Source organism: Cavia porcellus, unplaced genomic scaffold (assembly GCF_034190915.1).
Source record: "Cavia porcellus strain 051 isolate PalLab524CR breed Dunkin Hartley unplaced genomic scaffold, mCavPor4.1 scaffold_1, whole genome shotgun sequence".
In the NCBI taxonomy this organism is placed as follows: domain Eukaryota; kingdom Metazoa; phylum Chordata; class Mammalia; order Rodentia; family Caviidae; genus Cavia; species Cavia porcellus.
The window spans coordinates 90,614,976-90,642,090 of record NW_026947484.1 but is presented as its reverse complement, the minus strand read 5'-3'; the positions used below and the strand labels follow the sequence as shown (position 1 = coordinate 90,642,090).

Genomic DNA, 27,115 nt, shown 5'->3' with positions numbered 1-27,115 from the left:
CTCTATTGATATGGTGGATTATACTTGTTGATTTGCATATGTTGAACCATCCCTGCATTACTGGGATGAATCCTACTTGGTCATGGTGTTTAATTTTCTTAATGATTCACAACATTCTGTTTGCCAGTATTTTATTGAGAATTTTTGCATCTATGTTCATTAGAGAGATTCGCCTATAGTTCTCTCTTTTGTTTGGATCTTTCTCAGGTTTTGGTATCAGATTAATATTTGCTTCCAGAAATGAGTTAGGGAGAATTGCTTACCTCTTGGTTTCATTGAAAAGTTCAAGGAGTGTCAGCATTAAGTCTTCCTTGAATTTCTTGTAGAATTCTGCAGTGAATCCATATAGACCTGGAATTTTCTCTGTTGGTAAGGATTTAATGACACTTTCAATTTCATTAATTGAAATTGGGCTATTCAGCAGTTTTGCATCTTCTTGATCCAGCTTTCGTACATCATATGTTTCCAGGAATTTGTCCATTTCTTCTGTGTTATCAAGCCTATGAGAGTAGAGGTTTTTCAAAATAAGTAGTGATCATCTTCTGTATTTCCACAGGGTCTGCAGTGATTTCACTCTTTTCATGAATTATTGCATGAATTTGAGTTTTTTCTTTCCTTTTTTAAATAAGGTTGGCTAGGGACATCAATTTTATTCTTTCAAAGAACTAACTCTTTGATTCACTGATTCTTTTACTGTTTTTTTAGTCCATATTGCATTGATTTCTACTCTAATCTTTGTAATTTCCTTCCTTCTTTTGGCTTTGGTTCTTTTTCTAGATGTCTAAAGTGTAGCATTAAGTTGTTTATCTGTGTTGTTCTGTTTTCCTGATGTGGGACTTCACCGCAATAAGTTTTCCTCTGAGGACTGCTTTCATTGCATTCCACAGGTTCCAGTAAGTTGTATTTGTATTTTCATTTGCTTGAAGGTATTGTTTAATTTCGTCTTTAATTTCCTCTGTGACCCATTGTTTGCTCAGGAGTGTATTATTTAATTTCCATGTGTTTGTGGAGTTTTTGCAGTTTCTTCTGTCATTAATTTCTAGTTTCATGGCACTATGAACCAATAACATGCATGGGATAATTTCAATTTTTTTGCATTTACTTAAGTATGTTCAGTGGGCTATTATATGGTCTATTTTAAAGAATTTTCCATGTGCTGCTGAGAAGAATGTATATTCTGATGTTGTTGGGTGGAAAACTCTTGTGTACGTCTACCAAGTCCATTTGTTCACAAGTGTGATTCAGTTTTGTTATTTCTTTGCTGATTTTCTGTCTAGTTGATCTGTCCCTTTGTGTCAATGGCATGTTAAAGTTTCCTGTTATAACTGTGTTATTACTTACTTGATTTTTCATTTCTGTTAATATTTGTTTTGTATAGCTGTGTGCTCCCAAATTCGGTGCATAAATATTTAAGATTGCTACATCTTCCTCTTGGAGTTTCCCCCTAACTAGTATGTAGTGACCTTGTTTATCTCTTGGATCATTCCTGAAATTCACATTGTCTGCAAACAGGATAGCTACCCCCACTTTTTTTTGGTTCCTGTTGCATGAAGTATTGTTTTCTATCCTTTGACTTTCAATCACTGAGTTTCCTTTTGGGTTAGATGAATTCCTTGTAGACAGCATATGGTTGGATGTTGTTTCTTGGTCCATTCTGCCAGTCTGTTTCTTTTAATTGGTGAATGGAGGCCATTTATATTAATGGTTATAACTGATATATATTGGTTTATTTTTGACATGCTATCTTTTGGCTGCTGATTCTTTTTCTTTCCACTCCGTTCATTTGCCTTACTTAGTGGTTTTTTCCTATGTCTATCTAGAATGTCTTTCAGTATTCTTTGCAGGGTTGGATTGGTGGTTATGAAGTTCTTTAGCTGTCCTTTGTCCTGGAAGTATCATATTTCTCCATCCATTTTGAAGGGCAGTTTTTCAGGGTTGGAAGTCATTTTCCTTTAGGGTCTGAAATACTTTACTCAATGCTCTTCTTGACTTCACTGTTTGTATTGAGAAGTCTGCTGTGATTTTGATAGGCTTTCCTTTTAGGTGATCTGTCTCTTCTAACAGCTTTAAATGGTCTGTTTTTATGTTGGATTTCTGGGATGTTGATTATTATATGTCTGGGTGTAGTTTTATTTTGGTTATGGCTATTTGGAGTTCTATATGCTTCACTGCTCTGTGTATCAGTTTCTAGTTTCATGTTTGGGAAATTTTCAGTTATTACTTCTGTAAATACCCTCTTCATATCATTTGTGTTGTTGCCTTCCTTTTCATTTATACCTATCAATCTTATGTTGTTATTCTTTGCATCATCTTGCAGCTGTTGAATTGTTATTTCCTGATTCCTCGTTATTTTTAAAAGATCTTTCCTTTCCTGTTCACTAGCTCCAATCTTGTCTTCGAGGTCTAAAAGTCCATCTTCACTTTTGTTGAGGCAGTTTTGCCAACTTTCATTGGAAGTTTTGATTTCCTATATATCTCTTTGAATCTGCTTCATGTATTCTGTTTGTTTCTTATATTTTTCATTCAAGGTTTCCATCTTTTTGCATTGTTCTTCTAATTTTTTAACTATGCCTTCTTTAGATATGTTCAGCATTTCTTTCATTGCATTTATCATTTCTCCGTTTACTTGGGAGATTATTTCTGATCTGAGTTCTTTTATAGCTTCCCAAAGTTGTTTCTTTACTTCACTTGCTATCATTTCAGGTATTTTAGGTACATGGCTTATATTTTCTCCTATGTCTGTGTCTCCTAGGTTTTCTTGGGATGGACTGGAGGTTTGAGATTACATTTTACTCTTTCACTTTGTCCGTTTCCTATATCTCCGGGCCCCGAGCAATGTTCCAAATCTTCCCTGTGCACTGGAAATCACCTCAAGCACTGAGTCAGAATGCAGGCAGCTGTTCACATGTGGGGGTCACTGGGCATGGCCTAATTCCATGTATTACATTTATAATAAAGTATTGAAACAATTCTTAAGTTTTCCTTCTTTGAACCAAAACTAAAGAGGGAAAAACTGTAGTATCTCTAGAAATTTTCCTAATGAAACTGAAACTGAAGAGCAATTCATGATTACTTGACCCTGCCTAATTCATAAGAACCATTTCCCCTTGATGGTGTATCTACTTATAATAATTAATACTAACAATTTAAATTATCATAGGATCAATAACTTACTACTTGCTGCTGAAATAAACACATGCTTCTCAGATAAAGAAGTACAAACAGCAAAAAACAAATGTGAAAAAATGTTCAACCTCAATTGTCATTAGAGAAATGCAAATTAAAACACCCAGCTTCCATTTCGTAACAGAAAGAATAGCTAACATCAAGAAATTAATCAATAACAAATGCTAGTGAAGCTATAGGTAAAAAGGTTGCCAGGAGTATAAATTAGTACCACCACTATGAAAATCAGGTTCCTCAAAAACCTACAAATTAAGGTTCCATTTGATCCAGCTATGCCCTTTTTGGATATCTTCCCAAAAGTTAAAAACATCATACCATAGTAATACATGCATAACTATGTTTATAGCAGCACAGTTTATTATAGGTAAATCTTAGAAACAGCCCACTTGCCCACCAACAGATGAATAAAGAAAATGCGTTATTTATAATACAGTACTACTTTGCCATAAAGAAGGATTGACTACAGTCATTTTAGGAAAATGGATGCACCCTGAGACCATAATCTTAAATGAAATAAATTAGGTGCACAAGTTCAAATATCACATGGTTTCTCTTTTATGAAAAATTCAAATGGTAAACAAAGACCATAATGGGGGTTAAATACTGAGAAGCAGGAAGAACATGTTCAAATGGGAAGCGGGACAAGGGAATGGGGAAGTAGGAGGAAAGCAAGGGAAAAGGAAAAAATAAGAGAATGGAAGGGGAAAAAAGGAAACACAGCATTTGTAAATGGGAAGGAAAGTATTAAAGGGAACAAAAAAGAATGGGAAAAGAGGAAGATTTAAGATAAATTACATACAGGCACAAACTCCTACAATTAATATGAGCAATATGTATGACAAATATTTACTAATTTAAAAAAGCAATTTGATCTCAAATTAGAAATAATCTAATTTATTAAAAACAATAGAGAAAGCAGAGGAAATCCTCTATCTCCCAACAAAGGGCTCCTCCATTGGAAGCATTTTGGAAAGGCAGTTTTATGGGGGGAAAAATAAATCTTATTAATAAGACTTAGAATTTTAAAAATAAAAATAAAAAAAGATAAAAGGGGACAAGGAAATCCAGAGCTATCATAGTAATGAAACCATAGTCTTCTAAATCATACATACTTACAGAGTGCTTACAGTCATTTAATTGTATTTGGAGACCCCGGGCTTTGTCAAGCTCCTTTTTCATTTCATTTATATTTCTTTTGAATTCTGTAACCTCTATGCGCAGTGAGCGACGCTCTACTTCTGCTGCATGCAGTCTTTGTGTAAATCCAAATATCTGCTTTTGTATTGATGCTGTACTTTTCTGTTGTCAAATAAAGGCAATTTACAAGCAATAATACAGATTTACTAATAAAGTTGCAGCAATGGCCATCTTACTACATCAAATGAACTTAGATATTATCCAAAAAATGAAACCAGATATTACTGAAACTTACAGGTGATACCTTTATTTCTTACCTTATCAAATATTTGGCTTACATGAAATAAACACCTGAGATAAGAAAAAAACCCATCTATGGGCTGGAGGTTTAGCTCAGTGGCTTAAGTGCCTGCCTTAAAAGTAGGCAGTTTTTGAGTTCGATCCCCGGTACCGATAAAAAGGAAAAAGACAAAAAAATAGAATTCTTGCTTCCTGATATGGAAATATTTGAAGCTATAGTATATGAAGTTATATTCAAATATTTCAAGGAAAAAGATAGACACTATGGTAACACTATTAAATTGGGTTATTTGGTGGTGAAGCACTAGGTTGCTAAAACAGTCATGCTTTGACCTGTATTGTTACGTTGTTATGTCCTCTTTTATCTCAATCTCTCCCTTATTCACTAAAATAATTATTTAGTTATTTTTTATGGTTTTTTTAATTAAGGGGGAAAATTTTAAAAATTAGCAGGATATATTATAGTAACTTTTTTTGATTTCCTATTAACTTGTTTTGAAGTCCTGTAATATTGCCACTATCTTGTTTTGACTGATTACACTCTATTCCATTCTGTATGATAGTATCAAGTTTGGGGGTATAGGCAACTACTTTGAAGGCAGTAAGACTCACTAAGATGCCCATTCTGGTTTGACTATTATCTCCTTTGGAAGTCCTGTAATGTTTACAATGTTTAAGTTTTATTGGTCTTGTTCTCTACTGTTTAGTTCAACTTTATAATACCTAATGAGATAGACAATTCTTTTTAAGGAAACAAGAGACATTATGGTAACCATTGTTGATAACCTTGTACTCTGTTCTTACCTCATGTACTATGTCTATCCTTGGTTTTGACTGACAGCTTTGTTTTGCCATATTTGACTTTATTCTCTTCCAAAAAAAAAAGTAATAAGAACTAAGGAGTAATAAAACCCAAAATGTGTAAATTTTGTTGTAAAAAAGAGAGGGGAAAAAAAGTGTGTTAAAGGATACAACTGCAAGTGTGTTTAGGGGTGTTAAATAGCTGACCATATTAATGTTTTTGTTTGAATCATTGAACACAACTGTTTGCAGTCTCTCTGTTTGAATGTTCACTTTGTTTGCTTTGGTACTGTGACTTGAGCAACTATCTCTAAGACGATAATGTGTAATCTATTAACTGGTGATTTCTTACTGTTTTTTTTTTAATTCTGTATTACTTACACCGCTTTGTTTTGTTTTGTTTTTTCTTTTTCCTTTTAAATAAAATTTTAAAAAAAGAAAAAGAAAAAACCCATCTATACAGCTAGAAAACAAAATTGACAGGTGAGGCCAATTCTGTCACAATACACTAATAAAAAACAGTATAAAATATTTAAAACTAATGCAAGGACTGTCAGAAGTGTTCTTATTTACTGTATTAAAAGTTTGTGTGACATCTAAAGAAAATTTAAATACATTCATATACAATTAACTTAAACTACAAGTAAGTCTCATTCAAAATTAAATCTATAAGTCTTAAAGTCACTACAAATGAAACTATATACATACCATAATGGGAATATGGCCACGAAAACCGTATTTCAGGGCCAGTGTGTTTACTTTATGAAGTCCACGGGCCAACCTCTGAACCAAGGAATCTTTTTCTACATATGTAATACTCCTGTTACTATGCAGAGGTACACTCTCCATTGCCAGAGTAATTTTATCCATCAGTTTTGCAAATGAATTCTTGGCTGCAGTTATGAGTAAATGGCCACAAATTCTGGAGTTTGGATCTTCAAAGAAAAAAACACCAAAATTATGAATTGTTCATTTCACAATACTGCTGATCAGAATATGAATAGTTTTTAATTATGTAATTCTCAATCACCTGTGGTAATTCATAAAGTTCCCTCTCACATCAATTTTCACTATGAAAATAACAGAAAATACTTCATCAATTAAATATAAATAAAGAAAACACGCATGTATATCATGACCATGGAGCACAATGACACTACAAATGTATCACTTACTTAAAACTTTGCATAAGTCCATTTTCAATATACAACTAGTATAACTTGTTACCTTAATGCCATACTATTTATATTCTCAGACAAGAAAATGTAATTTGCCTTATTTCAAGGCAATTAAATTTTTACAACTACAATTACTTATTTCCTCCACAGGATTTCGATAATTACCCCTCACATGTGATGGGCTTCAGGTCACAGCATATCCACTATGGCCTGCTTACTGCCAGTATGTAATTAATAATTATGTTTAATGTTTATAAATAAAATTGTCAGTGCTCTTTCTACTAATTGGTATTCCACATAATGGTTAATGGGTTTATTTATGCCTCTATAAAAGTCATGTAATTTAGTTTTGCCTCTGCTAGGTGGATCTTAATCTGTCATTTCTTGTCTCATGATACCATCCATGTAAAATAGCAACAAGGAGACACTATTTAAACTCATTAATGTATCATACTACACTTCAAAGGATTCTGTTGTTTGAGTTCATTTAAATGTTGTATTTATATTATAAGCAAGAAAAGCTACTTTTACTCAATAAAAACTCTTTTATAATTGTAAGATCATATATAGTTCAACATTAAAGAGCAATACTAAGCAGACAACCAATCCATGGTTTTCTACAGGAAAAAGATATGCTCCATGGAGACCTGTTTCCTAAAATTTGAGATTTATGCTGTTTGATATACTCTCCAAAGTATAAAGACAATTTTTTAAAATTACATAACAGTCAAAATATGAAAACACACTACCTCAAAATTGTTAACTGGATAAAAGTATTTTTCTTGTAGAATTCATTTCTATCAGTTATTGATGCATTAACATCTAACAATATAAGATAATTTGTTTTATTCCATATAACATTGATTATAAACAGAGAATCACATGAATAAAGACACACAAAGCATAACTAAAACACACAATTCTTACATTAGCAGTCAGATTTGTTAAATTGTGAATGAAAAGTAATAGCTTTCTATAGCAATCAACATATAACGCAGACCTGAGTCAAGTGAAATATACCACTATTCAAAGAATAGCTCACTAGTGACTGAATGAGCCACAGTAAAATTTATTTAGAATGCTAAACATGTTATTTCAATATCAAATATATTTAGAATATTAAACATGTTATATCAATATCAAATATATTACCTAGTTCTCTAGCTACTTAAGTCTTTAATTACATCTTTTTCACCTTGAACTCTTGTCTATACTGTGTCAATTTGGCATACATGGATATGTTTATATTTCTTCAGAGTAACATATTTCATTTTAATTCCATAGAAAAAACAACAATATTGCATGTATTCAATGTAAGAATGTAGTCAATAATACTCCTAATTATGGTATTATTCATTGTTATTATCTATAATAATACCAAGAGAAATTAATTAGTATTAATTTTTATAGTGTGTCAAAATTTATTCTTTTAAAATAAACATAAAAATTCATATTTTAGAGAATTTCAAGACTATCAAATAACATTTTCACAAATAAAGAGCCTTTAAAAGCAAAGTCAACTATGATTAAATCTTAGTGTTTTTATTATATTATAAATATGGTTTTGTAAACACTGACCACTCCAAAAGATGAAATTATATGATAATACAATTTCACAATTCATTCCTCAGAAATATTAAGAAGTGGAAAATACATATATATTTTAAGTTCCTGACTAATGTCATGAATTGCAGTAAGAACAAAAATAATTTATACTTCAATAAGAAACATTTTATAATATACATACTGTAGAGTATGGAGTATGACTAAATCTAAAATTAAAATTCTCTAGTGCTATAGTAATAAAATTATTTGTATAATAGTTTTATATTGTATAAAATTTGTATAAAATATATTTGCATAATAATTTCTAAAGAAAAAGCCAAGATCACTAAAATCCTCATATTAGTTATCTAGACCATTTTAAATTTCTCACTTGTTATATTTAACAAATTCTTCTCTATATTAAATAAACATGTTAATAGCTTTTTCCTGCTTAATAATGTTTCTTTCATAACACTCTAAGACTGCAGATCTAGCTTAGCAATAGAATATTTGCCTCATATACTGCAAAGCCCTGGTTCAATTCCCAGCACCACAAAAAAAGAAGGCGGACATTATATTCTAGAATAGTTTTTTCCAAGAGGCACAGTGGCACATCTAGAGTTAAAATCATCTTTAAAACAAATTCATAAATAATTATTTCATTAATAGCTCTAAATTTGTTAACTACAGATCTTGTAGACTACAGATTCTGTGACGGAGCCACTGAATTTGAAAAATTTTTGCAAGAATTTCTTAACTTTAACTGCAGTAACTATTGCCATTTTTATTTTCTTTAGCATATATATATGCACTCATGATGTCAACTGCAACTAAAAATACAAACACAATGTGGAAAGAGAATAATCTATAAAATTTTTTCCAATTAAAATGGAGTTATACTGAAAAAGATTAAGAAACATTCTTTAAGCCAAAAATGTAATAATGAGTAATATTAACAAGAATGAGTATAACAGTCATTAAGATAATAGTAACGCTAGTAATATTAGTAATGAGTAATGTTAGTAGTAAACACCATCTCCTCCACACTATTTTCTTATTCTTGCAATCTATTCTGTTTTCTCCATGCTGATATATCTCCTCTATCCTATAAGCAATAATTCTTCCTACTTTCTCTCTATTTTTCTAGTGTTTCCCCTCTTTATTCTATCCTCTACACGTAGACAGATTTAATACACATAAGATCTACTCGTAGACCCCAACTCTTAAGCCTCAATGATTCCCTTCAGACTTCAGTCAATGCCTTTCAAGTGATCCCAACAGATCATAATCTTATATCACTTCTTTGGAGCAAAATCATACTGTGCCTTCAGATTTCTAAAAAACATCAGCTTTCAAACTTGAAGTTGGTCATTATAGTAAGATGCCTACTTCCAATAGTGTTCTATTTTAAAGAACTGTGGAAACAGCCCAGTAAATTATAAGAGAAGGACACACTTGTATTTTAAAACAAGGAAATAGACTCATGAAAAGAACAGTATGGTACACTAGAAAAGACAGGAAGATAGTGGAATAAACAGAAGACACATAAAAAAGAACCAAAAACTTACAATCTAATATGATAAATGCCATATGTTAATAAGAGAAAAGGTGGATTACTGAAATAAAAATATTGTACTAGCTGGATACAAACCTTAATCTTTTCCTCAACTGTGTACAACAAAAGTAATTCAAGATAAATTAAAGATTTAATGTAAGAAAAGTACAGGCTAAATTATGAGCAATACAATCTTGAAATAAGACTAGTCTTTCTGAGTAGAACATTACAGGAAGAATCACAAGTACATTCATAACTAATACTTTTAACTATATGAAAATACCATAACTTAAAATTACAATACACACTGTAAAATTATTTATATGATTTATAAATGGTAAAATAATGCATATTATTTAAATTTAAAACTCAATAAGAAACAAACACCTCTATGGATATAATTTTTTTAAAAATGAATTTAAAACAAAAGGTATACAAAATAATTAAACAATGCAAATAACTAATAATACCTTTTGTTTTTCACATTGATAATGGTAAAAGACTGAAAATTTTGTGTGCCAATAGTGCTATGGGAAAGCAAAAATTCTCAATATACATAACAAATTTCACAAACAGTAAATACTTTCCAGTGTAAAATGTACAATCTCATTTAATACAAAGAAATAATTGCACAGTGTACAATTATTTTCATAGAAACATGTCAAGTATAATATGAAATATAGTATTGCTTAAAAGAGAAGTCAATATTCATCAACAGATTTCTCAGTTACAGTACATGCAGATAGTGTTGTAGTAACTAAATACAAGTAATGGTATAGATCTATTTTGTTGATATGGAAAAGTATTTGTTATGCACCATTGTAAAAAAAATTATAGTGAAGAACAATAGTAAGATTCCCTCATGTAAATCTGTACTTGTGTGTTTGTACACAGATAAGGGAAATTTGTAGAAATACTTAAAATGTTGAGAGAGGTTGAAGATGATTTTTTAGGTGACTTTTACTTCTTGTACACAGTTTTCCACACTGTGTGAAGGCTATGTGCTAAGCTTAAGCATTTTTACAACATAATAAAACTATTATAAAAGCACTATGTATGCCCTTTACATTCATATATTAACACATTCACAATAGAGCTGTAACTTATGTTTGGCTGCCAGGCAGTTCTGAATCCCTGATGTTATGTGTACTATGTTATGTAATAGGACATGGAGACTCGTAATACTGATTAGGAGTCAACAGTTCTTGTTTCTACTAGAACCAAGACTACTATTTATAGTTGAATAAAATACAAGATAGTATACACATTCTTATAAATAATATGATAGGTGTAAAATGACCAACAATATAACTATCCATAAAGATATCTTGACTTAGACAAATGATATGTGAAAGAATGGTCATTTAAAGCAGTAGTTCTTATTTTTGTGCTGTAGATACCTTTAGCAGTCCAATAGTGCCCATGGCTAACCATCTCAGAATAATCACTTCAAATCCAAAAATTAAAGCAAGTATAATTACAATGAGGCAAGTTTTATGAAAATATAATTATCAAACTATTTTAAATTTCATTAATCCATATAAATCCATTAATTCATTATTAAATCCATTATTGACCCATAAATCCATTAATCCATTAAAAATATTAATCCATTATTATAAATCCATTAAATAAATCCATTAACCCAAAGATAACATATTTAAATAGAGATAAAGTTAGTTTTTTAAAAAACATAGCATGGTTAAATTTGTTGCTTTTAGACAAAATAAGACCACTGAACCAATGGAATGGTCTTCAACATACATAGCACATGTTGTTGGAAATTGAATTAGTTCTCACTGTTAATACTGAAAAGTAATGTAAGCCCCAAATCATGGACCCCTACTATTACAAAAGTAGTTAAAGCTTTCATAGTTCACTTTGCGAAGCAGTATTAGGCTTCTCTCAAAAGCTATCAGAACTTTCCAAAACTTTTATATACAAAATCATGGCAAAATTTTTTGTCCTAACATCAATGAATTCATCAATATATTCAATACAATTTGCAATACAAAAAAAATGACCATAAATTTCTATTTCAAATTTGATCCTATAAAAATAGAAGTAATTACTTGTTTTTTCACTTTCTTTAAAAGTACTATGAAGTTTCACTCTCTTCCCTGATTTTTTTAATAGTAGATGTTTGCATTACATGTTTACATTCATGGGGAAAGGCAGAGTTAATACATGTACATAACACATTTCTCCCTTTCCAGTCTCGCTCCATTTCTTGTGTTTCCAGGTGCCTAAAAGTCCTTCTTTCAAAGAAAATATCAATTTTATTTTTAGAGAATACTGAAAAGCAAAAAAACAAACATAAAGAACACATAACCTTCGATGGATAAACATCTACTGGGTGCAGATTTGTCCTTCGATCTCACTCACCAAATTGTACCAGCATTCATCTACATTTGGGAAGTCTGATTACTTCCCATGTATGTGATGGGTCCATAATTACTGATTAGTAAAGATAAGCATAAACTGTATCTGAAATGCTACAACAGCTCTATTATGATAGAAAAGTATTTGTGATTTCTATCAGTAATAAAGCCACTATGCTGATACTAACATGGTCTGTCACTACCATTCATAATTGAAGAAAATGCCAAAGCTCACTAGTTTGTGAAATATGATTATTCCATACAAGTCCACAGATTCTTTCCCTTCCTAAATTTTATCCATGTTTTCTTTTGATATGGTTTCTATGTGTCCCAGGTTGAGATATCTTTTATCTAAGAATATATATAACTCCCCAATCATAAATCCATAATTCTGAGTCTCTATCCCTGGACTGATTTAAATAACTAGAAAGCTATGTACTGAACTACTTAAGTCAGAGAACTACAGTGTAATACTATACTGAAGATAAATGTGAGCAACTCTGATTAGAAAAAACAACTGCACCTTCTATGAAGTTGTTCTTAAAAATGGAAAATATATTAGTCAATATTTACAATATGATAGGACATATAATAAATTCTTAAAATTTAGTTGCAGAAAAAAGAAGTTTGCTTCATATGTTTGGAGACATAAGAGCATATCTTACACCTGAGGAAAACTAAGCAGTTCAGTTTGGCTAAATTATAGATTATTGAAGGCACTGAGAGGAGGAACTGTGCAAACATGAAAATCAGGTCATGAAGGATTTCTTATATCTAGCTAGTGAGTTAATTCATAGAGTAAGAAACAACAATACTGCTGCTGATACAGTATTTACTAAAAGAAAGTTATGGTGAATTCTTCTATCTGGTAAACGGTCATAGGAATTAGAAATACAAACTTTTCAGAAGGAAGGTTTGAGACTAAAAGGACGAGTAAAATTTTTAACATCAATTTGTGATGCCCTTAAGATCTGGATTCCCAGATGAAAGCTAAGACAGGGGTTTTATGTTCAAGAAATGACATTAGGATTAAATATAAATTTTGGGAGCGATCAGTATATAGAAAATAAATAAAATACTGTGTATACATGGGTCTACTCAGGAGTACAAGGACAAATAAAATGGCTAAAGAAAGAACCGCTGTGCATCACCATGGCCACCTAATAGCTGAGTCAAATTCCACGGGTTGGAAAGTGAGCACTAGAGACTACAAGGCATAAAAGACTGTGCACAGACAGACAGGAAGCAGCACCTTCATTGGACGGCTATTGGTAATAAATGACAAAAAGCCTGTGGGTACAAATCATGGTGACGATAGCAGGATTTGCCTTGCAGTGAAGGAGCCACGGGATAAGATAAGAGGTCTCTACTAGAAGCAGACTATAAACTGGGTGTGGACAAACTCTATCACATCTGCTTCTTCCTAAGTTAACAGTGGTCAGATCTTGGGACAAGGACAAAGGCCTGTAGTGAACCATGCCCAAACCACAGCTTGAAGCCAGAGGGCATATCCAGAAAGCACAGTAGTCCTCACCAATCCCAAGCAGGCAACTAACCTTACAATGTCTAATGATCCATTTTTGGAACCTATAATGATGAAAATTAAGAAAATTTTTTTCTTCAAATTCTTGTTCTTTGAATTTTTCTAGATGACACAAGAATTTCATTCGAACATTCAAAAACTCACTATCTTTGGCATGAATGGGTTAAGCAGTTCACAGCAGGAAAACTGTGGAGGCTGCTTGTAATCAGACTAAGACTCCAGCATAAAGGAAGCTATATGTGGACACTGGGTTAATACTATAGCAACTGCATAGAAAAAGTTTTTGGTTCCTTGTTTTCTTTTCTAGTTCTTGCTTCATTATTAATATTATTTTCACATGACTTTACTTTTTAAGTTTTTTTCCCTTATCCCAGTAGTCTTTCTTTTGGTGTTTTTTCTTTCTTTTTAATTTTCTTTCCTCTTCATTCTTTTTTCTTCTCTCTTCCTAATTTTTCTGTCTCCTTATGTTCTCTCTCTTCCTTGCCACCTTTCATATGACATACATATACAGCTACTAGCATATGTATAAAAGAAATTAAGAATTAACCAGTTCTTTAACTTGGATGTATTAGGGTAATCCTTGAAAAAGTTGTTTTTATAAGATTTGTAAAACTCGAGAGACCAGACCAGAAGGCTGAGAGCAACAGTGGCAGCTGGGAGCTCCGCCTAGCCTGCGGGAACTTTCTCCCTGACTTGGGGGACCAGACCAGCTCCCCACGGGACCAGAGACCAGGCCTAAAGGGTGACAGTAACAGCAGCGGCTGGGAACTCAGCGTAGCCTGCGGGAACTTTCTCGCCTTGACCTGGGGACCCAGGCCGGTTCCCCACCAGACCCGGGACCAGGCCAGATCAGAGACTGTGGCAGCAGTGTCTGGGAGCCCCGCCCAGCCTGAGGAGACACTCTTCCTGGCCTGAGGAGTCGGCTATAGATCCCTGCTGGGTCCAGTGAGTGGGGCCATCACAGGGTACCCCATCCCAGGCTGGTGGATCTCTCTCCCACACCTGGAACAACACTTGAAGCTTCCAAATACAGGAAAATGACAAAACAAAAGTCCAAAATGCAATCTCAAACATCCAGCCCATCCCCAGAAAGCCCAGGAGCCATGTGCATAGAAGAAAACACATCCCACAAGACTGAAATACCTGAAATAATAGTAACTTAAATAAAGATGCAAGTATGGGAAGCCTTGAAGGAATTCAAACTAGAAATATTCTCTCAGATGAAAGAAGAATTGATAAAAGAAATGAAGCAGATGCTAAACATAGCAAAAGAAGAGGCAGTTAAAAAATTAGAGGAACTAAACCAAAAGATAGAATCCCTGGATGAACAATATATGAAACAAACAGAATACATAAAACAGATGCAAAGAAATACACAGGAAATCAAAAACTCCATTGAAAGTTGTAAAAACCGCCTCAATGAATGTGAAGATAGAATCTCAGACCTCGAAGACAAGATTGCAACAAGTGAACAGGAAAGAAAAGATCTTTTAAAAATAACAAGAAATCAGGAAATAACAATTCAACACCTACAGGATGACGCAAAGAGAAACAACATAAGGTTGACAGCGATAAATGAAAAAGAAGGGGACAACATAAAGGATGTCAAGAGGATATTTAGAGAAGTAATAGCTGAAAATTTCCCAAACATGAGATTGGAAACTGATATGAAGATCAATAAACCATATAGATCTCCAAATAGTCAAAACCAAAATAAATCTACACCCAGACATATAATAATGACCAGCTCAGAAAATGAACAAAAGAATAGAATATTAAAGGCTGTCAGAGAGAAAAGACAGATCACCTATAAAGGAAAACCTATCAGAATTACAGCAGACTTCTCAGCACAAACAATAAAGTCAAGAAAAGCATGGAGTGATGCATTTCAGATCCTAAAGGAAAATGATTTTCAACCTAGGCTGATGTACCATGCAAAACTATCCTTCAAATTTGACGGAGAAATAAGATACTTCCATGACAAAGATCAGCTGAAAAACTTCATGATCACCAAGCCAACCCTGCAAAGAATACTGAAAGACAGCCTAGATACACTTAGGAAAAAACCACTAAACAAAGCAGACAGTTGAACAGACCAGATAGATAAACATGCAACAGCAGAAAGATAATATGTCAACAATAAACCAATTTATAACAGTTCTTACTATTAATGTAAATGGTCTCAATACACCAATTAAAAGAAACAGACTGGCAGAATGGATCAAGAAACAAAATCCAACCATATGCTGTCTACAAGAAACCGACCTAACTCAAAAGGATACTCACAGACTCAAAGTCAAAGGATGGAAAACAATAGTCCATGCAACAGGAACCCAAAAAAAGCGGGGGTAGCTATTCTGTTTGCAGACAAAGTCAACTTCAAGCCAATAATGATTAGAAAGGATAAAGAAGGTCACTACATACTGGTTAGGGGAAAACTCCAAGAGAAAGAGATAACTATCTTAAATATATATGCACCAAACTCCAGAGCACCCAGTTATATAAAACAAGTACTAACAGAAATGAAAAACCAAATCAGCAGTAACACAATTCTGACAGGAGATCTTAACACACCATTGACACCAATGGACAGATCAACCAAACAGAAAATCAACAAAGAAATAAAAGAACTGAATTGCACCTGTGAAAAAATGGACTTAATAAACATATACAGAGTATTCCACCCAACAACAACAGAATACACATTCTTCTCAGCAGTACATGGGTCATTCTCTAAAATAGGCCATTTATTAACTCACAGAACATATTTAAATAAATGCAAAAGAGTTGAAATTATCCCTTGCATGCTATTGGACCATAGTGCCATGAAATTAGTAATTAATGCTAAAAGATACTGCAAAAATGCCACAAACACATGGAAACTGAATAACACACTCCTGAGTAATCAGTGGGTCACAGAGGAAATTAAAAAAGAAATTAAGCAATACCTACAAACAAATGAAAATACAGATACAACTTACCGGAATATACGGGATGCAATGAAAGCCGTCCTCAGAGGAAAATTTATTGCACTGAGCTCCCACATCAGGAAAACAGAACGAATACAAATAAACAACATGATGCTACATATCAAACAGCTAGAAAAAGAAGAGCAAGTCAAGCCCAAAGCCAAAAGAAGAGAGGAAATTATAAAAATCAGAGCAGAAATCAACGCAACAGAGACTAAGAAAACAATCCAAAGAATCAACGAATCAAAAAGTTGGTTCTTTGAAAGAATAAATAAAATCGATAAGCCCCTAGCCAACCTTATTTAAAAAAGGGAAGAAAGAGCTCAAATCCATGCAATAAGAAATGAAAAAGGTGAAGTCACTACAGACTCAATAGAAATACAGAAGATCATCAACACCTATTTCGAAAAATTCTACTCTCAAAGGTTTGATAACACAGAAGAAATAGATTCTTAGAAACATATGAAGTACCAAAGCTAGATCAAGAGGATGTAAAACTGCTGAATAACCCAATCTCTATCAATGAAATTGAACATGTAATTAATTCCTTACCTACAAAGAAGAGCCCAGGCCCAGTCAAATTCACTGCAGAATTCTACAAGAAATACAAACAAGACCTAATACCAACACTCCTCAAACTCTTCAATGAAATTGAAAGGGAAGCAATCCTTCCCAAGTCATTCCTGGAAGCAAATATTACTCTAGTACCAAAACCTGGGAAAGACCCAACCGAAAAAGAGAACTACAGACCAATCTCCCTTAATGAACACAGATGCAAAAATCCTCAATATAATATTGGCAAATAGGATGCAGCAAATCATCAAGAAGATTATACACCATGACCAAGCCCACTATCCCAGGCATGCAGGGATGGTTCAACATAGGTAAATCAATAAATGTAATCCACCATATCAATAAAGCCAAAAGTAAGAATCACATGATCATTTCCATAGATGCAGAAAAAGCCTTCGATAAGGTCCAACATTCATTCATGATAAGAACTTTACAGAAAATTGGAATAGATGGTCTTTACCTCAATATAGTAAAGGCAGTCTATGACAAACCAACAGCCAGTATCATACTAAATGGCAAAAAATTGAGAGCCTTTAGTTTAAAATCAGGCACAAGACAAGGATGTCCTTTATCACCACTCCTATTTAATATAGTACTGGAAGTACTAGCCAGAGCAATTAGACAAGAGAGAAAAATAAAAGGGGTAAAGATAGGAAAAGAAGAAGTTAAATTATCATTGTTTGCAGATGACATGATACTCTACATAGAAGACCCCCTAAACTCCATTGAAAGACTCTTAGATATAATAAATAAATTCAGTAATGTAGCTGGGTACAAAATCAATACTCAGAAATCAATAGCATTCTTATACACTAACAACAAAATCACAGAGAGAGAAATAAGAGAAGCCACACTTTTCACACTAGCAAGCAAAAAAATGAAATATTTAGGAATTATTCTTACAAAAGAAGTGAAAGACCTATACAGGGAAAATTATAATACACTGAAGGAAGAAACTGAAGATGATCTCAGAAAATGGAAAGACATCCCATGTTCATGGATAGGAAGAATAAACATTGTGAAAATGGCCATTCTCCCAAAACTGTCATACAGATTCAATGCAATCCCAATAAAAATATCATCAACATACCTTATAGATCTAGAAAAATCACTCCTAAGGTTCATCTGGAACCAGAAGAGACCTAGAATATCAAAGGCAATTCTAAGCAACAAAGGCAAGGCAGGAGGCATCACAATCCCTGACTTGAAGTTATACTACAAAGCAACAGTAGTAAAATCAACATGGTACTGGAATCAAAACAGAGCAGAGGATCAATGGAATAGATTAGAAGATACAACCACAAGTACAAACACACTCAACCACCTTATCTTCGATAAAGGAGCCAAGCAGGTTCACTGGAAAAATGACAGTCTTTTTAATAAATGGTGTTGGAAAAACTGGCGCTCCATTTGCCGAAAACTAAAACTCGACCCAAGCCTATCACCATGTCCTAAATTAAAATCTAAATGGATCAAAGATCTGAATATTAAAATAGAAACACTAAATCTATTGAAGACAAATTAGGTAGACACCTTGAAGACATAGGGGTAGGTAGCGAATTCATGAACAGGACTCAAACTGCACGGGAAATACTTCCCAGAATCAATAACTGGGACCATCTCTTATTAAAAAGTTTCTGTAAGTCAAAAAAAAATCTCCAGCATAGTGAATAGAAAACCCACAAATTGGGAAAAGATCTTAGTGAACTCCCCCTCAGACAGAGGACTTTTGTCTAAAACATATAAAGAATTAAAAAAAAATCAGGCCCCCAAAATTCAAAGACCCAATCCAAAAATGGGCATTTGAGATCAATACACACTTCTCAGAGGAAGAAATATAAATGGAAAATAAATACATGAAAAAATGTTCATCATCATTGGTTATTAGGGAAATTCAAATTAAAACCACACTGAGATTCCATCTCACTCCTGAAAGGATGGCCAGGATCAAGAAAACCAACAACAACAAGTGCTGGAGAGGCTGTGGGGAAAAAGGAACTCTCCTACACTGTTGGTGGGAGTGTAGACTGGTACAACCTTTGTGGAGGTCAGTCTGGAGATTTCTCAAAAAGCTGGGATTGGAAGTCCCATTTGTTCCAGCTATTCCACTTCTAGGCATCTTCCCAGAAGAACTGAAAGCATCATACCACAGTGATATATGCGCACCTATGTTTATAGCAGCACAATTTGTAATTGCCAGATCTTGGAAACAACCCAAATGTCCATCAACTGAAGAATGGATAAGAAAGCTATGGTATGTCTATACAATGGAGTACTACCTCAGCTATAAAGAAGGATCACATAGAGGTATTTATCAATAAATGGGCACAGCTTGAAACCATATTCATAAGTGAACTGAATCAAACTCGCATCTGTGAACACTGAATAGTTTCCCTAGTGTAGGAAATGATTCAAATATATAAAAGTACGTGATAACCATGATTCCCCATTATATGGCCTTGAAGCCTTATAAAATTTTCACTCATTAATTGGAATGGCTTTATTCTGGGCTATTTGATATTATGGCCTGTTATGCAATGAACAGCTACTTTGAAGAAAATAAGACATAATAATAGCTAGTGCTGATTTAATAACCTCTTGTCTTAAAGCCACACCAAACTATGGTTCTTCTGTCTCCATTGATTTTATCATGTTGTAATTTGCTGGATTTTATCATATGTGGTAGTATAAACAAAAATTGTTATAGGCAAAGAGATAATATTGAAACCATTGATCATTTTTTCTGTTAACTGGTTCTAAATACTCTACATGCTTTCATCCACTTGAATAGTGTTACACAGTCTTGATATGTTTGATGCTATAGCATAGGAAATTACATTCAAATATTTCAAAGAAAAAGACATTATGGTAACTACTATTAAGTCGGGTTATTTGGTGGTGAAGAACTAGGTTGCTGAAACGGTCATGCTTTGACCTGTATTGTTATGTTGTTATGCCCCCTTTTATCTCATCCTCCCCCTTAAAGAGAAAGGATAGAAGGGAAAAGAAAAAAATGCAAGTTAGTTATATCATTAGTGCCACTTAGTTCACTGAATAGGAAAGGTTGTGCTAATATTGACTGAAGAAATTTTTATGCCCATATTTTGTACTTGAGTGACTAAAGATAATGATGTATAATTTATCAACAATTGTTATTTTTTTATTATTTTGTTGTGAAAATTTGTTTTACCTTTTCTTCTTAATAAAGAAAAAAACAGATTTGTAGAACTAACTTACAAATATATTCAATAGGTTACGGCAATCTTTCATCTTCCCTCAATCTCTCAACTGAGCTTCCCCTTCCGTTCCATCCCTCCTGCTGCCTTCGCAAATATTCCCTCAAACTCCCTTGACACTATCCCTTAACTCTTGCTATAAAAATAATTCCAAAAAAGTCCAATTGCTAATTTTCATCTATTAACATTTCTCTTATGTCCTCTTTTTTACTAATTTCCCCCTTTTTTCCCCTTTCTGTTTCGCTTCCCTGTCCCTCCACATTCCAGACTGACAGTAGCAATATAGTATAGTCTGTAATGGGCACTGCTGAAAGGGTAAAAAATCATAAAACCAAGTTTTAATGTTCAAGAATGATGGTTCAGTATGGTTGGATCTGTTGATCCTGTTATAACCAGTACAAATTTCCTCCTTACAACAAAGTTGCTGGGCCAAACCCAATTAAACTGAGAATGTTGAAGTGGCAGATAATATCTGCTGACAAAGCCAAGATCATACATTGGAAAATAGAACCTGCCTAAAGAAATGTTGATACCAACAACAAAGTCTCTTCATTCTATTTGACCTTAATCAGCACGCATATAAGCACACATACACACAAATTTAAACATAAAAAAAGTCAATAAAATATCACTAAAAATGTCCAATTTCCAAAGTAGATCCAAAGGCCAATAATGGAGGGAATAATCAAACAATAAATGGCTGAATTGTATGAAATGATCAAAGGGGAAGCAAAGAAAAACAATGAGTTCAAAGATGATATAACCAAAGATACAATGGAATTAATAAATTGATCACTGCATTTAAAGAAAAGTTATATGAAAAATTAGAAAACTTAAAACCATGCAAAATATGAATAATGAATTTACCAAAGAAATAGCATCCATGAAAAGGTGCCAAGGAAAAAGAATTCTACTGAATATTTGAGCAGCAAAGGTAACCAATGTGAGAAAAGAATATCAGATCTGGAAGACAGCTATTACATCATATAGATAGATATGAGAATGATATATTCAGAGATACCTCAAAGAAAGAAAGAGCAAGAAAAATCAATCCAACAGCTACTGCATAACACAAAGGAGACTCACTTAAAACTAAATGAAAACAGAGAAAAAGACAAAGGCTTGCACATGTACAATTTAAAAAATTGGCTCACAGAAAATACAATAGAAAACTTTCCAATAATGGGAAAAGAATTCAACACACAAGTAAAGAATATTGAAGCCAAAAATTTATGATGAAAGGAGAAAATCCCAACATATATCATAGTCAAATTCCCAGAAGTGCAACACAAGGGTAAAATCTTAAAAGCTGTCAGAGAAAAGAAAAAAAAATCACTTATAAAGGTAAACCCATTCACATTACAGATTTCTCCATATAAACTTTAAAGCCCAGGAGAGCTGGAGTGAAATATTTCAAGCTCTAAAAGAAAACAACTTTCAACAATAGTAATATATTTTACAAAACTGTCTTTGAAAATTGTTGAACAAGTAAGTGCATTCCATGACAAAGAATACTTTAAGAAAGTAATGACCACCAAACAAGGACCTAAGACTTCTCAGGAATATCCCAGACAAAGATAATGAAGCCAACAATGCTAAAAAATTTGATGGAAAGAATACATCAAGGAGGGTAAGCAGTTATACAAAAAGGAAAAATAAAAGAATCAACACCAGAAAAAATAATACAATAACAGAAATAATAACTTTCAGTAATAATTCTCAATGTAAGTGAATAACTTTCAGTAATAATTCTCAATATAAGTGAGTTCAACTGTTAATTAAAAACCACAGATTGGCAGATGGAATAAAAAAAAAAAACTGAATGCTTTGGGCATGCAAGAGATACATCTAATCCAAAAAGAAATTCAGATTAAAAATCAAAGGAAGGAAAACAATATCCCAAGCCCCAGAACCCCAAAACAAGCAGAGACAGCAATCTCATTTCCAGAAAAAGTGAACTTCAAAATAAAACTGACCAGAAGAGACAAAGAAGGTCATTACATACTACTTAAGGAGACCAGTCAGCAGTAAGAGATAACAATTGTAAATATACATACACCAAATACTTAACTTCACAAAACAATAATGGTCACATAAATATAATCATAATCATAATGGGAGATGCTCAATTCTCTACTTTCACAATTTACTACACAAAAATCAACAAAGAAATCAGAGCAGAAACACATAAACAATGGACACTTTGTTCATTAACAGACATTTACAGAGTATTCTACCCAACCTCAACAAAATACAGTAGTACCTAGGTTCATAAACTAAATTCAATGTATCATTTTGGAGGAGATAGACACCATACTGTTCATCACCTGATGTAGAATTCATGAACAGTAGCAAAATTTTTCCTAATGCTTCTGTTTGCGAACTGAATTGTTCATGAAAAAAAGTGTTCATGAATCATCATCTCAACATCACAAAAAAGAACTCTGTCCAAATTAGAACATACGGTAGCCCAAAGCATGCTTAAACAAATACAAAAGAATCAAAATTATCCTATGTATATTACTGATATGCACTGAAACTAGAAGTCAATGACAAAAAAACACAGAAATTTTGCTGAGACATGAATATTAAATAACACACTCCTGCATAATCAATGGAGAAGGCAAAAGAATTAGAAAGATTAGAGCAGAAATTAATGAAAGGCTAAAAAATATATACAAAGAATCAATGAATTGAAGAGCTAGTGTTGAAAAGAATTTTTAAAATAGAAAAACTTTACCCTTAACTGAAGCTAGGAAAAAAAGACCTGTGTCAATACAATTAAAAATTAGAAAGACAAAAGCACTAATGCTGAAATCCAGAAGATTATTAGTAACTACTGTAAACACTTGTATATCAACAGAATCTGGAAAAAAATAGCTTCTTAGACATAAATGAATGATCAAAACTAAGCCATAAATGAATTATCAAAACTAAACCTAGAGGCTGGGGATTTAGCTCAGTGGCATAAGTGCCTGCCTTGCAATCAGGAAGTCATGAGTTTGATACCTAGTACCTGTAAAAAAGAAAAAGACCAAAAAAAAAAAAAAAAAAAAAAAAAAAAAAAAAAAAAAACCTAAACCTAGATAGCCCATTAACAGGCAATGAGATTTATAGTTTTTTTTTTAAATCTTACTAAATAAGAAAAGTCCAGGACTTATGGATTTACCACTGAATTCTACAAGAACTTTAGGGAGTAACACCAACATTCCTCAAGTTCTTTAATGAAGCTTTAAAAAGAATGCCTCCAAGGTATCCCTGGAAGCTATCATTACCCAAAGTCTAAAACCAGACAAAAAGGACCCAACAAAAAAATAAATTACCAACCAGTCTCTTGAACAAACATAGACACAAAAAACCTCAGCAAGATAGTGGCAAACAGAATAATTTTGCAACAAATTATCAACAAAAATGATACATCATGATCAAGGAGGATTCATACCAGGGAAAAAAGACAGTTCAATATATGTAAATCAATAAAAGATAAGCAGAAGCAGGGACAAAAAAATCACTCAACCATCTCAATAGATGCAGAAAAAGCCTTTGACAAAATTCAACACCCATTCGTGATAAAAACTGAAGAAAATAGTATCAAGTCTGAGAGTATAGGCAACTACACTGAAGATGACAAGATTCACTATGATACACATTCTGGTTTGATTACTGCCTATTTTTGAACTTTTATACTATATACAATGTTGTGTTTTTATTAATACTGTTATGTACTGATATATTCAATTATACTATGTTTGACGATATAGCCAATTCTATTTAAGATAACAAGAGACAACACAGGAACTATGGTAGAACTCCTTGTACAACGGTCTTATATGTCTTTTTTGTTTCATATGTTTATAGGAATATGTCTTTTTTTTCTTGCTTTTTTTTTTGTTTCTCCCTCCAATATAGAAAGGGTAGAAATACATGTTAAGACTTATGCATGTGTAGAACCTATAAACAGTTTATGAAAACTGGTCTTACGACACATGACGAAATGAACAGGATACTTTCAAGAAAAAGAGACTAAAATACCCAGTGCTGACCTGGAGTGCCATAATGTAAAACCCAGCAATAATATTATTCTTTGTTCAGAGTGATATTAGCCTGCTTTAATTTGTTTAATCCCAACATAAATGAAGATATGGATAACTGCATGTATGTTTAAGTGTATAGGATTGATAACCATATTTCTAAGTTTTTGTTGGATAGTTGAACAGAACTGGTTGCAATCTCACTGTTGGAATCCCCATTATATATACTCCACTTTAGTATCTTGAATAACTATTTGTAAGAGGACAATCTATAATCATCAACTAGTGACTTCTTACTGTTTATTTTTTCCTCGAAAGTATGTATTATTTCTACCCATTTCCTGTTTTGTTTAGTTTTTCTTTAAAATTAAAAAAAAAAAAGACACTAGAGTACCCAGTGCTGATGCCGGAGTGTCATGAAGTGAAATCCAGCAATACTATTATTCTTTGTTCAGAATGATTTTAGCCTGCTTTAGTTTGTTTAATCTCAACATAAATGAAGATATGGATAACTGCATGTATGTTTAAGTGTATAGGATTGATAACCATGTTACTAAGTTTTTGTTCAATAGTGGAACAGAACTGTTTGCAGTCTCGCTGTTCGAATTCTCACTTTTTATGTTTCACTTTTGTATCTTGAACAACTATTTATAAGAGGACAGTATGTATATATCAACTAGTAATTTCTTACTGTTTATTTTTTCTTTGAACATATTACTTCTACCCATTTTCTGTTTTGTTTAGTCTTTCTTTAAATAAAATTTTAAAAAAAAGAAATAATCTTACAGGTATAACAACAAATGATAAACATAAGAAAAGAATACTGAGTATATTCAAAGAAGGCATACTTTTTTAAAGAGATTAAGACAAAAGAGGACAGAACAAAACAGATCAGAACAGAACAATGTAAGCAGCACAGTATTTCACCACAAAACAACCCGTAATTAACAATAGCTACCATAATGTCTCTTTCTTTGAAATAGTTCTTTGAAATAGTTGAAATAGTTCTTTGAAATAGTGTGAAATACCTTCACACACAATTATATCAAACATAATGAAATAGTATAAAACCACTCAAGAGAATGAAAGTATTTACAAGGCATTCAGAAACAACCAAAAACGAACAATGACTACTATATTATCTCATAAAAAATTTATTTATACTATCACACATAATAAAATTCAGTAAGATACAACATGACATAACCAATGGAAACAGAAGAACAAAAACATGGTAGGATTTCAAAGCAAGATGATATTAAATCAACCATGCTATTATAATGTCGTTTTCTTCAAAGTAGCTGTTCAGACCATCACAGATAATAAAATCAAACAAACTAGAATAAAACAATTCCAACTAATGAATGAAAACATTATAAGGCTTCAAAGCAATGTAATAGGGAATCATGATTACCATAAAATCTTATGTACTCTTACCATTTCTTACACTAGGGAGACTATACAGTATTTATACATGTGAGTTTGATTTATTTCGCTTATGAGTATGGTCTCAGGTTGCATCCATTTATTTATAAATATCTCAATGTGATCATTCTTTATAGCCAAGTAGTACTCCATTGTATAAAAATACCACAGCCATTTTATCTATTCCACAGTTGATGAACACTTAGGTTGTTTCCAAGATTTGGCTATTACAAATTGTGCTGTTATAAACTTGAGTGCACAATATCACTGTCATATGATGTTTTCAGTTCTTCTGGAAAGGTGCCTAGAAGTGGAATAGCTGGGTCAAATGGGACTTCCAATTCCAGCTTTTGGAGGAATCTCCAGGCTGACCTCCACAGTGGTTGCACCAGTCTACACTCCCACCAACAGTGGAGGAGAGTTCCTTTTTCCCCACAGCCTCTCCAGCATTTGTTGTTGGTAGTTTTCTTGATCCTGGCCATTCTTTCTGGAGTGAAATGGTATCTCAGTGTTGTTTTAATTTGCATTTCTCTAGTGACTAATGATGATGAGCATTGTTTCATGTATTTATTTGCCATTTGTATTTCTTCATCTGAGAACTGTGTATTCATCTCAGATGCCCATTTTTGGACTGGGTCTTTGAATTTCGGGGGTCTGATTTTTTTAATTCTTTATGTTTTAGACAGAAGTCCTTTGTCTGAAGGACAGTTCACTAAGATTTTTTTCCCAGTTTGTGCGTTTTCTATTCACTATGCTGGAGATTTCTTTTGACATGCAGAAACTTTTTAATAAGATGTGCATCCAGTTATTGATTCTGGGAAGTATTTCCCGTGCGGTTTGAGTCCTGCTCATGAATTCTCTACCTACCCCTATGTCTTCAAGGTTTTTACCCAATATGTCTTCCAATAGATTTAGTGTTTCTGTTTCAATGTTCAGATCTTTGATCCATTTAGATTTTAGTTTAGTACATGGTGCTAGGCATGAGTCTAGTTTTAGTTTTCGGCATATGGAGAGCCAGATTTCCCAGCATCATTTATTAAAGAGACTGTCATTCTTCCAGTGAACATGTTTGGTCCCTTTATCAAAGATAAGGTAGTTGAGTGTGTTTGCAGTTGTGGTTGTATTTTCTAATCTATTCCACTGATCTTCAGATCTGTTTTTATTCCAGTACCATGTTGATTTTATTACAGTAGCTGTGTAGCATAACTTCAAGTCAGGGACTGTGATGCCTCCCGCCTTGCTTTTGCTGCTTAGA

The 27,115-nt window shown here is 32.9% G+C and overlaps 1 protein-coding gene across 11 annotated transcripts in view; it reads right to left on the bottom strand.

Moving 5' to 3' along the window:
- Positions 1-27,115, bottom strand: part of Ccdc171 (coiled-coil domain containing 171) — a 454,917-nt gene that overhangs the window by 216,287 nt on the left and 211,515 nt on the right. For all 11 annotated transcript variants that reach the window (XM_063251434.1, XM_063251464.1, XM_063251460.1 and 8 more), the window contains 2 exons: positions 6,133-6,359; positions 4,303-4,485 (listed from right to left, as the gene is read on the bottom strand). In XM_063251434.1, the coding sequence (XP_063107504.1) occupies positions 4,303-4,485; positions 6,133-6,359 (410 nt within the window). The remainder of the gene's footprint in view (positions 1-4,302; positions 4,486-6,132; positions 6,360-27,115) is intronic.